We start from the raw sequence: 15,727 nt of genomic DNA, 5'->3' as shown, positions 1-15,727 counted from the left end.
CTCCAGGGGATTTTCTCAACCCAGGGATGGAACCCCAGTCTCCTGCATCTCCTGCATTGGCAGGCAGGTTCTTTACCACTAGCGCACCTGGGAAGCCTGTGTGTGTACATCTGTCCAACCCAGGACTGGTTGTCTCTTGAGATGACACAAGGTATCTTTTCCTACTTTCCAACACATACACACACACACACACACACACACGCTCACACCATGGAAGGATGGCTCCTGGGGCAATCCTGATCGTCTCCAAGCAGCAGCACTGGTTGAAGCCGCCCTGTAGACTGCCTCAGCCTGGCTTCTGGGTCTCTCTTTGTTGAGCAGACCAGTGACATTGCCATGTGAGTACGTACTAAGTCACTTCAGTCGTGTCTGACTCTGTGCGACCCTATGGACTATAGCCTGTCAGGCTCCTCTGTCCATGGGATTCTCCAGGCAAGAATACTGGAGACACATTTGCCAAATGTGTCCTTGACCAGAGACACTGTTTCTACATGGTGAATTCTGCCTCACTTTGTGGGCACCACAGCCCAGAAGAGGCAGTTTCTGGGTCATGGTGAGCCAGGCCCTCCCTGCCTCCTCTCACATTGACCTGGCCCTGGCCTGGGTGTGGGTCAGCCTCTCAGCCTCTTCCTGCCTTCCACACCTTCGAGTCCCCTGGACCCTGACCCCGGCCTCCTCCCTGCCCCTGTGAATTCCTTCTGTCCTATGGCCCAGGTCGCTATCAGCTGCAACCCAAGGGAAGGCCTTGTGCTACTCGGCATTCTTGGATGCCTGTGGCCTGGAGCAGGCAGGGGGCAGCCTCAACCCCCTTGTTCTACTGCTTTTAAACTTTTTAGAGCCCCAAAAGAAAGATGGAGTAGCTCATGCCAGTGTGAGCCTGGCTGGGATCCAGTAGCTTGTTTCACCCTGAGGACCAACAGCATCCTGTCAGGGTTTGGGAGCTTCCCCCTTAGTACGTGGGAACAGACAGAGCAATCTCCCAGGAGGGGTCTGCAGACAGGCCACAGAAAGACCCAGGAGGGCATGTGGCAGACTGCTGGGGGACAGGCTGACAGAAGATGAGACCCAAAGTGGCAGACAGACAGATGGCCCTAGAAACTGCTAGGTGGTTCAGACGGTAAAGCATCTGCCAGGCAGCACTTCCCATTGAAACAAGACCCCAAAACTGCCACGGTCATGCCCACACTCAGAGCTCCAACACTTTCTCTGAGACCTTTCAAGAGTCACCCTGGTTTTTGACAATTTCAGAACCATTTCTGCATGTGACAGTGTGAGTTTCCGGAGGAGGTGTTTCCTATACAGCTTCTCCCCTCGCTCCGTCAGTGCTGGTTCAAATAGAAGCAGGCAACCCTGGCGGCTTTGAGGTGGTTCTGTCAGGCAAGTGAAGTCAGGGATCAAGGTCAGTGTTAGGGGGTCTGCAGATGACATCATTGGGCCAAAGCCCTGCTTATCCCAAGGTTCAGAAAGCCAGAGACAGGACTTCCCTGGTGGTCCAGTGGTTAATTATCAGCCGGCCAATGCAGGGAACATGGACTCAATCCACAGTCTAGGAAGATTCCACATGCCTCAGGGCACAATTTCTGAACCTGTGTCCTCCAGAGCCGGAGCTCCATGACAAGAGAAGTCACTGCAACGAGAAACCCTCCTACTGCAACTAGAGAAAGCTCGTGTGCAGTAACAACGACCCAACACAGCCCAAAAAAAAAATAATAAAATAGAAAAGAAAGCCAGGGATGGCATCATTCTCACCTGGAAATGCCACACCCCTGAGACCCTTGTGCAGTGTAGCGTTGATCGCAGGGGCAACCCCAAAGGACAGCTGGTCTAGAGAGCTTGTCAGTGCTCTGGCAGTCCCCAGAAAGCCCCCACAAAGTGTACTGATAGAAGGACCTCCACGGGGACAGGTCTGTCTTCTTTCAGGATGAAGTGTGCTGGTACTGAGATCTCAGGACCTCGTTGGTGGCGTCCTGGCCTTGGGAGCCTGGGTGGAGACGCAACTGCGGGCCCGGAGCCGGCACTGCGGGGGCCTCTGCTTCTTCTGCGCATGCCCTGGGCGGGGCGCAGGCGCCTGGCTCCCACCATCCTCTCGAGGGAGAAAGAGCCCCAGAAAGCCCCGGGGAAGGGTCCCTGTGCTCCCGCACCAACACATAAAGTATAGACGCCCCTGCTCTGGAAACCATGTGCTTTATTTCAAACCTCATTCCAAGGGAAACTCCCCCCTGGGTCGTAGAAAAGCTGCAAACCGTGCGGTTTGGTTCAAGGCAATGCTAAGGGAAATCCCTTACCGCTGGGGCCCTCGTCCGCTGGGCCTCAGACTTCCCTGGTCATCCCTGGTCATCCTGACTCTTGGCAGAGCTGGGTGTGGGCAGCCGGGACTCTGGAGTGTCCAGCTCACCGCCCCCACCCCCCAGCATCTTCCTTATTTGAGGAGTATGGAAGGGGGTTATGGGACAAGGGCCAGGGTCTGGTCCAAGGCCTGGGCCTCTGTGCCCCCCGAAGGGCCTGCGCCACTCTCAGAGCCTCCTCAGAGCCCTGTTGCTCTGGGTACATCTCAGCTCGCAGGTGAGGACCCAAGGGGGAGTGGGATGCCCCTGCGGACCTGTGAGTGGGTGGGCTGGCCCCGCCCCTCAGTACAGGTCTGCAAAGGGCTTGGAGTAGTTGAACATCAGGTAGTCCATGTAGTAGAAGTCGTAGGTGCGCTGCCGCTGCAGGGTAGAGAGCTGGGCGAAGTACTGGTGGGTGATGCGGGCTGTCGTCCGCGCCTCCTCCGAGTGCCGGTCCTTGAACCTGGGGAAGGTCAGGTTCCGCGGCGCGTGGATGAGGCTCAGGAAGAAGTTGGCATCGTCCTCCATGCTCTCAAACTTGCCCACAAAGTCATAATCGATGAGGCAGGGGCTGCAGAGCCGGCTGACATGGTCCCAGTGGATGTCCATGCCCACCGGCCGGTGCACGTCCAGCAGGTACTGCACGAACTCGGGGAACCGCACGCCGGAGCCCGTCCGCAGGGCCTCCCGAGAGGCGTTGGCCCGGTAGCGGGCCAGGATGGCCTTGCCGAAGACGGGGTGATAGTAGCTGTTGGGGTGCTCGAACTTGTCGCGGAAGGCGGAGACCAGCCTCTCGAAAGGCTCGCGCACGAAGAGCATCTTGGTGTAGGTGCTGAGGCGGTGGAGGATGCCCTGGCGGTCGAAGGTGTCCAGCCGCTTGAGGGCGCTGCCGTAGTGCACCGTGTTGTGTTGGATGTCGGCGGTGGACGAGGCCAGCCCGGCCAGCACCATGAGCACGCGCTTCCAGTTGGAGCAGCCTGCCTTGGGCACCTCGCAGTAGAGCACGCGGTGGCGGTCCTCCACGAAGATGCGGGACACGTGGCGGGGCGTGACCGCCCTGCGGCTGCTGCTCGCGCGGTACTTGGAGCACGCCTCCCGCATCACCCGCTTGCGCTCCCGCTGGGTCTCGCGCAGGCTGGCCCAGCGGCCGTCCAGGGCCCCTGGGGCCGGCCGGACCAACGTGCCGGCCGAGCTGTTGGCGCGGAGGGCCGCCGCAGCCGGCATTTTCTTGATGAGCAGCCGTCGGCGGCGCTGCCGGGGTCGCAGACGGGCCCCCACGTTTAGCTGAGCTTGAGGGTCCTGGGGCAGCCGCAGGCTCAGGCCCCGCGGGGCGCGGCTGGACAAGTCTCGGGTGACCCTCTCCGTGGCTGCCTTAAAGGGACCATCCTGGGAACTGCCTGGCGGGAGGTCCTGGGGCAAGAAGAGAGGTGGTTAGCAGCGTGGACAGATCGGCTGGGCACTAAGGCTCCCACGGGACCAGGCACTCTCGCCAAGGCCGGGGTCCCTGCCTCCTCTGTGGGCTGAGGTTTTTCTCAGATGAGGGTGAAGGGGGCAGCCTGGCCCTGCAGGATGCGACCCCATTGGTCTGAGCCCGCATACAGCCCCCAGAGCCCCCTCTCCCCTCAAGGGCCGTGGTGTGTGTGTGGGGTCGGGGGTGGGGGTGGGAGTGGGGGTGTTATTTTGGCCACTAGATGGCGCAGGTCTCCCAGGAACAACAACCTGGCGAGGAGGCAAAGGGGGAGCTGGTGGCCTGAAGGAACCAGGCTCAGATTTAACGCTTCTATTAGCACAGGCGGGAGCCGCCATACACGGGAAAGGGAAATTCATGGGTCCAAGGTCCCCGGCTTTGTTCCCAAGGCTCCTGAGAAAGGCAGGACACATTTTTCTTTCTAAGAATGGATTTAATGTGAGCTCTGAATTTCTTCCCTGGCCTCCCCAACCCTCCCCAAGCTGCCCATGCTGAGATTTATCAAACTCTCAGAACTCACGTTGTGCGGCTGCTGTGGTCTGATGCTGAACTTTATTCCTAAAAAGCAAACAGAGAGGATAGTATTGGCAATGGAAGTACCACGTGGTCTCCTGTAAGCAGTGGGAACTGCCTATAGGTTCCTGACTGTGGGTGCCTGGGCTGGAGGGCACTTGGTGTGAGCTCTGTGAAAAAACATTTCAGGGGGCCAGGAGGGGAGGCAAGGCAGGGTGCAAGTGCCCCTCCACTTCCCTGACCCGCGTGGAGAGTGGGGGTGCAGCAAAGACTTGGTCCCACCAGCTCCCACCTGATGTTAACTTCTGAGCATCCTACATCCTAGTGTGACCTGGAGAGTTCAGAAGGTGCCCCGACCACATACCTGCTCAATGGAGCAGCTGGGAACCTCACAGGCTGCCCCCACCTCACACTGTCATTAAGACACACGGAAAGGCCCTTCAGGAAGATCTGTCCATCTTCTCTCTATGCCTCGGCTCTATGAATACGGCACACTTGTGTCTGTACTTGGCACAGAGGTCTGGGAGTGGAACACACTCATTCCCCTTGGATTGGGGCCTCCCCACTGGCTTTGGAAAGTTTCTTCACCTCAGCATCTGCTTTGCAATTTGGGCCACTAGTTGGTCCTGGAGCTCTAGGGTGAGCTGATCTCATTCTGCCCACCCTGGTTTCCTCCAAAGGGCTGAGGAGAGCCCCACATAGTGACTGATTGCCCAGCAAGCCCTTGCTGGGGACTAGGGGGAGATGGAGAGAGATCAGCGCATCACTGGCCACACCCTGGATCATCCCCTCTGCCCCCACCAAGGAGGTGCTTTGTCTGCACTGGGGCTGGGATCACTCAGGACGAGTAAGCTCTGGAGAGGCAAATCTTCGGCCAAGAAGAGAGGATTTGGCCCATTTGAAGGGAGGTCCTGGGAGGGTGAGAGGATTTCCTTCAAGGAGGCAGTGCTATTTAGGAGTCTTGGCCTCTTTCCCCATCCCTACCAGGCGACGGAGGCATTGGGCTCTTCCTGCCCTTGTGCCATGTGAGTGGACGTGGCTTCTCTGAGGTTTTGCCACAAGCCACAGTCACAATCAGAGCCAACGATCCTTTAAACACGCGGAGCGCTCTGACTCCCAGCTGGCACAATGGGGCACTGCGTCCACTGCACCTGGCTGAGTTCTGGCTGCTGCCGAGGTGGGGAGGGGAGGGGTTGTTCTGGAGACACTTCCCCTGCTGTTTCTGGGAACTCTGCAGAGGTCCAGCGTCTGGAGTCCAGCTGCCGGGGGACATCCAGGCTCTCTGTCCCTGACCCAGGGACTCTGCTGATTCCTGGTGAGGTCCAGTTTTACAGGTTCAGCCCCTGCTATGACCCTGGCCTTATACTGCTCAGTCTGAGGGTGGGCCCACAATTCTTCATTCATCAGCAAGTGAGGGTGAAAGGATGTGAGGTTACCTCTGGGTTGGGAAACTTAAATTCCCTGAGCCTTCCAGGACCTTTCCCAAGACCCCAAAGAGGTGGAAGTGAAGGCACAGCTTGTCACACTGCATCTTTCTTCTGCCACAGTGCTCTTCTTTGACCTCTTTGTCCAGGGGCTGACCCTTCCCTGGGAGAAGGGCAGAGGGTCTACACCTTTCTGGGCATCCCCCAGCTTATGAGCATTGTGTGTGCCTGTGTGCATGGGTCAGCTCTGAAACAGGCCTTCCCGACTCTTCCATGGAGAGGGGAAAGCTCCATGTAGAACTGACTGCACCCCTCAGGAGGGTGGGGTGTGAGCAGTGGGTGTTTGACCTTTAGGCAGAAGCTTCTAGAATTAAGCCCCTCACCAGGGTCCCCCTGTCAGCCCACAGTCTCCTTCCCTTGGCTAGCCACCTCCCACCCCCGCTGCACTTTCTCATCTCTTCATGCAGCCTGTCCCCAGCATGAGCTCCCTAAGCTCATTTCCAGCTGATACGTGCGTGCGGGTTTCCTCCTGCAGCCGATGATCACAGATCCCTCCACCAGAAAGGCCCCTCTGCACACTCAGTTTTGCTCCACACTGCCGGGTTTCCTTAATTATTTTCTTCTGGTGACGGCAGCTGGCTCTGTGAAATCACCTCTCCTCCTCAGAGTCTCAGATACGGGAATTTACTCTGCTTGTCAATCCTGTCAGCTTGTCAAGGTGTGATGGTGCTTATTTATATTCCTTTTCTGGAGCAAATGAGTCATGCCAGATTTGGCCCAGAGTGGGGCTGAGGAGCCACTTACAGAAGGCATCTTGCCAGCAGGCAAAGTGAGACAAGGATGTGCTTACAGAGGTCACAGCCTCTACAGCCGTGACCTCCCACTGGCAGCATTGCCTCCGCCTGGAGGGTGGTGGACTGTGAGACCTGACCCATTTTTACCTGTGCAGACTTCACAAGAGGGCCCTGAGCCTAAGGGCTTTCCAAGGCTGGTCAGGCCAGAGCTCTGAGCGCAGGCTGGCGATAAAGTCCTTGCTGACAGAGCCCAGGGCTGGGTGAGCCTCCTGACCTCTTGGGCACTTTTCCCCAACAAAACCAACCTGGCCGCAATTGCCCCCTTTGAAAAAAAGGATTATCTTGTGGAAAACCCAATAACAGATTTTATATGGAGCTTGAGTTTGCCAAAAGCTGAATGGTCATGACCCTTAAACTTATGGCAGCTTGTTTGCAAAGACTGTGAGCCCATCCCATTTGGCCACTTTGGAATAAAGAAACTTAACAATGGAATGTAACAGAAATGGCCCCACTGGCCAGAGGCTAAGTGTCCCTACTCTCTCCATCAAGGAAGTAGCTTTATATGCACTGCTCAGATAAAGGTTGAAGCAAAGACCACCTGCAGCTCTGAGATGTGACAGCCGGGAGATGTCTTGGGCATCTTGAGGCTTGGGGAGGGGCGGGGCGGTGCTCTGCGCATTCCCCAGAGGACTGTATTTCAGGACCCTGGACAGCTCTGGGGAGCAAGCCAGGAAAATGCCTCTACTACACAACCAGGAAAGTATTGCCACCAGGGGCCCTGGAACCCATGCCATGGGGAATCTAGAGTGGGGTTTGGCCTCGCTCTAAGACCACTTACCCTTGCCAAGCCTCCAAATAGGTGTACAACATAGATAAAAGCCACGGCCCCGCCCTCTCTTCCATCCAATGTCATCAGGCTGCCTCTCATCTCCTGACCCCACTCTGGGACAGGAACCCCCAGGGCCAGTCATGTATGTGCTCTCCTTTCAGCGTCTGAGTTTCCCATCCTCTTCCTTCAGCATAATATTAACAACCTTTAAGGTAGCCCTATCTCCGCATACAGTACGAAATAAACCACCACTTTCTCTCTCTGGACAGAGGACATTCGCAGAGTGGTGGAAACACATGCAGTACAATAAGAGTGAGCATCCGTGAGAATAAACAAGGTGTGAGTTATTGAGGCTGCCAACTGTGCTCCACACTGTGAGCTCTTCATTGGCTGAAGGTTTTCTTCTGAGCGTCTGGCTGAAAAAGCTTTCTGGTTACCTGCCAAGAGGAGGCAGAGGCTGATGTGACAGTGTGTGAGGCCAGTTTCCTATAATTAGGCTGGGCAGCCTGGACCTGAGGCAGAGCTGGGGAGGGGAGGTTTCGAGCATGTGGGGTGTTGGGGGGGAGGGTACCTTGCCCACCACTCTTCTCTGAATCACAAGAGGGAGACCTGCTGGGTTGCATTCAGAAGACTCAATCCTGGATGCCCAGGACCCACTGGGGGTAGGGGTTGGAAACCAGTCTTTCAGTCAGGTTGTGTAGACAGGTGACACTGATGTGGGTCCAAACAGGACCCAGGTACTTAGAAAGGGCTGCCTCATGAGCCCCAGACCCCTTAGCCCCAGGCGGGTCATTTGAGGAGAGTGATTGCTATTCTGGCTGCTCAAATTCTAGCCCTGGGCCCCGATGGGCAGTGGGGAGAGGGTCCTGCCACTCTAAAAACACTGCAGCCTTGGGGAAGGCATGGCCATCCCAAAGGAGTCAGACCCACAAAGTGGAGGCAGAGATGGGAGAGAACTGGAGAGGCCACAGGATATGAGTGGAAGTTCAAAGACCCTGCCCTGTCCAGAGTTTCAGACTCGTGGTCCTTGGATTCCCCAGAGGTTTATGCATTGAGCTGGGGTTCGTTGGCTCCTTTTCCACAGCCTGACTCTTCTGATGGCTGAGCCTGCATGGTGGACATCCCCATGCCCACACGTCCACTTACGCTGCCCATCAGGCCAGAAAACCCTAGGGGTTTCAGGCTGGAGGGAGCCAGAAGGGACATTGAAGGCAACCCCCCCACTGCAGTTTGGTTCCCTCATGTGCGAGACACAGCCTCCAGGCGTCGGTCCCACCCCAGGTTCCCTGGCAGTTGCCTCTGGGGGGATGAGTGCTGTCACCTGCTCTGCTGTTTCCACATCCCACATAGAAAGAAGTAGACACCTACAGGTGTGCCAGGAGAAAGGCCTCCCTGCCCTGGGGCAGCTGCATAGCTGGCCAGTGTGCAGGACCTCACACAAGCAGTGATGAGCTACAAGTGTGAAACTGGGATGCTGGGAGGAGAAAAACACAGCCAGGGCGCATGTACTACCTTCCCGCTGGGGTCAGAGAAGAAACCCCGAGGGAGCTGCCAGGCTCTACTCCACAGGAAATCTGAAAGGTTTCTGAATCAGGGTCCTCCAGAGGAACAACCAACAGGATATATATATGTATATAAAATTTGTATATCATATAGCAGGGGGATTATTTTAAGGAATTGGCTCTTGCAATTATGGGGGCTGGGTGAAATCTGCAGGGCAGGCCAACAGGATAGAGATCCACGGAAGAGCTGGTGGTGCAGCTCAGGTCTGAGGGCCGTCTGGAGCCAGAATTCCTGCCTTCTTTCCTCCTAAGGCCTTCAACTGATTAGATGAGGCCCACCCACATATGGAGGGTAATCTGCTTTACTTGAAGCCTATTTATTTTTAATTAATGAGAAGGATTGGGGGGTGCGCGCTAGGTCTCCGTTGCTGCACTCAGGCTTTCTCTAGTTGTGGTGAGCAGGGGTTACTCTTTGTACGGGCTTCTCATGGCAGTGGCTTCTCATTGCAGAGCATGGGCTGTAGGTGCATGGGCTTCAGTGTTTGCAGCAAGCAGGCTCAGCAGCTGCTGCACGCGGGTCCTGGAGCACACGGACTTTAGTAACTGCAGTGTGTGGGCTCAGGAGTTACACTGCAGGCCCTTAGTCACCCCATGGCATGTGGGATCTTCCCAGGCCAGGGATCAAATCTGTATCCCCTGCATTGGCAAGCAGACTCCTAACCCCTGGACCACTAGGGAAGTCCACTCAAGTCCATTGATCTAAAGGTAATCACATCTAAAAAATTCCCTCCCAGTAATATCTAGACTGGTGTCTGACCAACTATCTGGGCACCATAACCTAGTCAAGTTGACAAATAAACTTGATCCTCACAGGAGGTATATTAATTTCCTAGGGCTGTTCTAACAGAGTATCACAAGGCTACCTGGTTTAAAAATAACAAAAATTTATTCTCTCACAGTTCTGGAGGCCAGATGTCTGAAATGAAGGTGTCAGCAGGGCCCTGCTTCTTCTGAATGCTCAAGGGGAGCATCCTTCCTTGCCTTGTCTAGTTATCTGGCTGCCCCAGACGTTCCTTGGCTGTGGCAATTTACATCCAATCTCTGCCTCCATCTTTTAAAGTCTTTATTGAATTTGTTACGATATTGCTTCTATGTTGTGGTCTTTTGGCCAGGAGGCATGTTGGATCTTGTCTCTCCAACCAGGGATTGAACTCACATCCTCTGCATTGGAAGGCCAAGTCTTGACCACGGTACCGCCAGGGATGGTAACTGTCTCCAACTTCACATGATTATTTTATGTACCTGTCTACTTGTCTCTTCTCCCTTGGTCATCCTGAATTTTTTGGTTGTTCAGTCATCATGTCCAACTCTGCGAGGCCTCCCTGTCCCTCACCATCTCCCAGTTTGCCCAAGTTCATGTCCATTGAATCAGTGATGCCATCCAACCATCTCATCCTCTGTTGCCCTCTTCTCCTTTTGCCTTCAGTTTTTCCCAGCATCAGGGTCTTTTCCAACAAGTCAGCTGTTCGCATCAGGTGGCCAAAGTACTGGACATTCTGAATTAGAGCCCACCCTAATGATGTCACCTTGATGATGTCAGCAAAGACCCTATATATAATATGGTCACCTTCACAGGTGCTAGAGGTTGAGACTTCAACCAATTTGGCAGGAAGTGGGGCACAATTCAAATTCATAATGCGGGAGGGGGGAGTGACTTCAGGGGGCTTTAAGAGCACTGGGCCAGAACAGCCTAGAGGAGGTGAGGAAACACTTTCGCTGCAGGATTGGGTGGCCCAATCAGTGACAAAGGATTGTGTTAGTTCTCTGTGTTCTTGGGACAAGGACTGTGTCAACATCTGGCACCAGGCCTGGCACACAGCAGGAGCTCAATAAATGCTTGTGGAAAAGCTGATGTTGCTTGAACTGAGAGCTGGCCCTGGAGTGGGGGATGGGTTTTGGGCTTCTCCAGGGTTCTGGCTGGAGTCCACCAACCCCCAGCTGGGCTTCTCCAGCTCAGCCTGGCAGCCTGGGAAGGGTCTGTGCGTCTGGTGGCAGCTGCCAGCCAAGTGGCTGGATGTAGACACATGCTGTCCTGGCTGAGGATCTGTCCACCCACCCAGGCTATGCAGGGTTTGGGGGTCTGGGTGGTCGGAGCAAGGACACACTCAGCTGGCTGCCTCCCACTGCCACCTGGGGGGCCCCTGGCTGGGCCTGCCTCTGGGCCCCCGTGGTGGCTATTCCTCCTCTGACTCTTCCTACCAGCTCAGGCTCTGCCCTTTTGAGGGGCAAGCCCTCCCAAACCCCCACTGGCCTCTGCCTGCCTACTTGTGAGCTGCTCTGTTCCTCTGGGCCGGTTGTTAATATATGCAGATTTGATGCAAAACGGAAGTTTAAACACTCTCAGCAATTAGAGGGCAGCTTGGACTCAGGGCACAGCATTCAGATGGAAGAAGCCTCACCAGAGGCCTTCAATTCTCACTTGTGTTCACTGGAACATTCAACTCATTAAATTCTCTGCTAGGGCCACAGCGCACAGCCCTGCCTCCTCTGCTGCCCCCAGGGCCCACCGCATGGTAATGGGGCTCCAGGAGGCAGGGGGCCCCAGACAAAGGTGCCGGCTGCTGCTGAAACCCAAAGACAGATGGCTCTGGGGTCAGAGCCTGAACCTTGGGGAAAGGTAGGAGTCAGGCCAAACATGCTCCCAGACAAGACACTGGGTGGCCCTGCAGGAAGCCAATGGGTGGGGGAGCTTCTTCAAGTTGTTCTGAGACAACCAAACTCACAGTGGGGTCCCACAGTGACCCCTGACCCTTGGCCCAGACTTGAGCAAGGGTTTCCTCTCCCTTAACCGAGAGACTGCACCCTGACTCACAGCTTTTAACAAGGGGTCGGTATATTGGGCTTCCCTGTGGCTCAGCTGGTAGAGAATCCACCTGCGATGCGGGAGACCTGGGTTCAGTCCCTGGGTTGAGAAGTTCCCCTGGAGAAGGGAAAGGCTACCCACTCCAGTATTCTGGCCTGGAGAATTCCATGGACTACAGTCCATGGGGTTGCAAGAGCTGGACATGATTGAGCGACTTTCACGTTCAGTATATTTAAAGGGCTTCCCAGGTGGCTCAGTGGTAAAGAAACCTCCTGCCAATGCAAGAGATATTGATTTGATCCCTGGAGGAGGAAATGGCAACCCACTCCAGTGTTCTTGCCTGGAAAATCCCATGGACAGAGGAGCCTGGCGGGCTGCACTCCATAGGGTCGCAGAGTCGGACATGACTGAGCATGCACACACGAGTCAGTATATGTAAAAAGAGGAAAAAAAGAAAATGAGAACATTGCTTGTGACTTTAACCTCCCTGAGCTTTAGTGTCCTTATCTGGAAAACGGGATGAAAATACCCATCCTGGGGGTCTGCAAATGTGAAAATGAAGTGATGCACGGTGCTGGGCACAGACAGAGCTCAGAGGACGGAGGCCCCCAGCTCGTGTTTTCCCATCACCCGGGCACCGTGGCAGCACCTGGGTTTCCCTGAGCCCAGATCCTGCACCAGCGCAGGGGCTCTGGGACCTGCCTGCGGGGGAAGGAAGCGGAAATCTTCCCGTCCTGGGCAGACGGGCACCTGACGGCTCTGACTGCTCCTTGTCTTGTTTAGTGATTCCATCCCCTCGCCTCTGTGATGAGGATCCACGATTCAGCTGAGTCGTTCCCTGCCAGCTCAGCCTTGGCTGTGAATTCCCTTGGAGCTGTCAGTGTGGCACATCGGAGCTGCCTGTCCGTCAACCAGCCAGCCTGTTAGCTGGTCTGCAAAGCCCACAGCTGTGCCGCCGCTCCACTCCCACACACCTGCGCATCACTTGGCTGGGGGAAGGGGTGTCCCTGAGCATCCTCTGTGTGCCTGCCTATTCTCAGGGGAGGGGTCCTCAGCTCCCACTCTGAGGCTCTCCTCTGTCAGAGCCTGGGGTGACTCCATCATGTCTGGGGTGTGCGTGTGGCCCCAGCGCACACGCCACTGCACCGCCAAGTGTGCACGTTGCATAGAGCAGGACTTGGTAGGTCTTGCGCTGTGTTACCCGAGTGCACCAGAGGCCCGTGCTGGGTGGGGAGGGTGTGTTCACACCCATGCAGTTTCTCAGAGCACGTGGCACATGCTTTAGAGCAAGTCCTGCTTTTTTCTTCCTTTTACGTATTCAACACCCATACGTCTGGAAGGATAAGCAAGAGTGAGTGACTGCTGCTGCAGATGAGAAAGAACCCAGTTCATGACACTCGCCAGCAAAGCCACAGCGGCCCCTGGCGGCCCCCGTCTCTGCCTCCCCGGCAGTATGAGACCTGGTGGCAGAATGCAGACACACAGGCGGCCGCCATCTGTCCATCTGCTCTGCACCGAGCACTCATGTGCCAGGCAGCGTCTTAGGCACCAGTGGCAGTGTCTTGGCTGTGAACGAGATCGTCATGGCTCTGCCCTCATGGAGTCTAGCGAGGAGGTGAGGCGCCGGACAGCAGCTTCCCGTGTGTGATGGGGCAGTTCAGGATGTGGCAGGCAGCATGTGGTGGGGGATGCCAGCAATCCCAGGGCATCAGGTGAGGTCTCCCTCAGGTAGTGACAATTAATTGGCACCTGGGCTTCCTCAATGGCCCAGTGGGTAAAGAATCTGCCTGCAGTGCAGGAGACACAGGGAATGCGGGTTCGATCCCTGGGCCGGGAAGATCCCCCCGAAGTAGGAAATGGCAACCCACTCCAGTATTCTTTCCTGGAGAATTCCATGGACAGAGGAGGCTGGTGGGCTACAGTCCGTGGGGTTGCAAAGAATTGGATGTGACTGAGTGACTAAGTCCAAACGTGGGTAATGAGGGCATCCCTGGCAGACTTTGGTGACCTTGCACCATGACATCAGGGTTCATGGGAGGGTGTCAAGAAATGGCAGGTCCAAAGCTGCAGAGGCCTTATGGTCCTGGCAAAGGCAAAGGTCCTTCTTTTCTCTCCTAAGGCCTGAGGGGAAGCCTAGAAGCGGTTTAAGCTGAGCATTATCATGAATTTAAGGGTCATTCTGAGGTGAAAAGTTTAACACAGGGCAGAAAGTCTGGTCAGCGAATGTTGCCATTGTCTGGGTGGAGATGTCTGAGGCCTGGACCCAGGTGAGGATGGCAGAATGTGGAGGAAAAGGGCTCTTACCTACTGCTGGTTCAGTGGGTAAGATCTCACCCTCAAATGCAAGGGGTGCAGATTCGATTCCTGGCTGGGGAGCTAAGATCCCATATCCTCATATCCAAAACCCCCCAAACCCCAAAAAACATAAAACAGAAGCAGCACCCATCTGCCCTGCTAAGGCAGCCATCCCTGAGCCCCTGGGCAGCCCTTTGTAGGAACCTGACTCCCCCAGGGGGCCTGAGGTGCCTCCCTCACCGAGTGGCCCCTGCAGCAGGTGGGGGGACCACATCAAGGAAGCATCAGCTGGATGGACTTACAGCTGAAGGAGGGGGGAAAAGGGAGGACAGGGTTAGCAGATGTATGAGTGGGGGCACACTTGTGGCTCTCGGGGTGTCAGTGTGGGACCAGCACTTTCCGAGGACAGAGAGCAGGCCTGAGGCAGCCAGTTACCTAAAGCCCTGGCAGTGAGCCTGGCCTGAGTCCTGCCTTTGTCCTGAGCCTGCAGGGAGCCGCGGCTTCAGCTCTGAGTGGCCGTGGCCAGGTTAAATGCATGGACGTAATGTTCTTCCTGTTTGGCTGTCAGGGCCCCTGGTGACTGCTCTCCAGCCAGCTCTGCAGGAAAGGGCCTAATTTGGTTTAAATATTGGTGAGTTTCCATCGGGGGTGACCAGAAAATAAAAATGAGGGAGTCATTCTGGAGCCCGAGGCTGCAGTAGCGCCACCGAGGGGCTGCCTGTTTGCGGGAAGAATGCCAACCACACCGACTGGCCCAGGCCTGTGACAGACGCCTCTTCACTGGAGCCAAGTCAGGTCATCGGAGGCCGCCGACGGGGCAGCCTCATTACCGCAGTGGCCCGACCGCAAGATAATGATCGGTCTGGCTCTGGCCGGCTTTCTGGATGTGATGATCCGGCCGCCGCGTCAATTACTGAGCTGGTCTGTGACTGTCAGACCCGTCACAGCTGTTGCCTGCGATACCCTGAAAAGCCACAAAGCAAATCCTTCTAGCTGATGTTTCCTTGAAGTGTCCCCAGCCCCCAACTGCTACAGGGGCTGCTCGGTGAGGGAGGCGCCCCAGGCCTCCTGGGGGAGTCAGGTTCCTACAAAGGGCTGCCCAGGGACTCAGGGATGGAAGCAGTGGTCCTCAGCAGGGCACCCCAGGTGGCCGTGCATGGCCACTGATCATGCCCAGAGGGGTCCCTGGCCTTGATCCCAGCACCACCCAGGCCCATCCTGTCTCCAGGGCCTCCTCCAGCCCAACCGAGACCCTAAAGGGGCAGCCGCATTTCAGAGGTCATCCTCTGTGTCCCCGAGCAGAATGGTCCTGGTGACTCACAGATGGCAAGGGCAGGCAGGGGACCCTGGCAGTCAACCCAGGTGTTCTCTGCCATCGGCCTGGAGAGAGGCAGTTCACAGCTAACCCAAACGCCAAGGCAGTTCCTTGGAAGTGGAGTCGGTCCAGTCAAGGATTGGGCCACCAGCAGCTCAGGAAGTCTCTGACCCGAGAATTTGGTCAGCTCTTCTTCCCCGGTGGCTCAGATGGTAAAGAATCCACTTGCAATGCAGGAGACCCAGGTTTGATCCCTGGGTTGGGAAGACCTCCTAGAGAAGGGAATGGATACCCACTCCAGTATCCTTGCCTAGAGAATCCCATGGACAGTGGAGCCTGGTGGGCTACAGCCCATGGGGTCGCAATGAGTCGGATATGACTGAGCGACTAACACTTTCAC

The 15,727-nt window shown here is 56.0% G+C and overlaps 1 protein-coding gene across 2 annotated transcripts in view; it reads right to left on the bottom strand.

Moving 5' to 3' along the window:
* Positions 1-2,072: 2,072 nt before the first annotated feature.
* CHST8 (carbohydrate sulfotransferase 8) overlaps positions 2,073-15,727 on the bottom strand; it is a 141,631-nt gene continuing 127,976 nt past the window's right edge. For both annotated transcript variants that reach the window (XM_043899088.1, XM_043899089.1), the window contains exons 3-4: positions 4,313-4,350; positions 2,073-3,734 (exon numbers count right to left, since the gene is read on the bottom strand). In XM_043899088.1, coding sequence (XP_043755023.1) covers positions 2,628-3,734; positions 4,313-4,350 — 1,145 coding nt within the window. In that variant the 3' untranslated portion in view covers positions 2,073-2,627. The remainder of the gene's footprint in view (positions 3,735-4,312; positions 4,351-15,727) is intronic.

Source organism: Cervus elaphus, chromosome 4 (genome assembly GCF_910594005.1).
Source record: "Cervus elaphus chromosome 4, mCerEla1.1, whole genome shotgun sequence".
NCBI lineage: Eukaryota > Metazoa > Chordata > Mammalia > Artiodactyla > Cervidae > Cervus > Cervus elaphus.
Note: the sequence above shows the minus strand (reverse complement) of the source record. Positions and strands in the feature narration are given on the sequence as shown.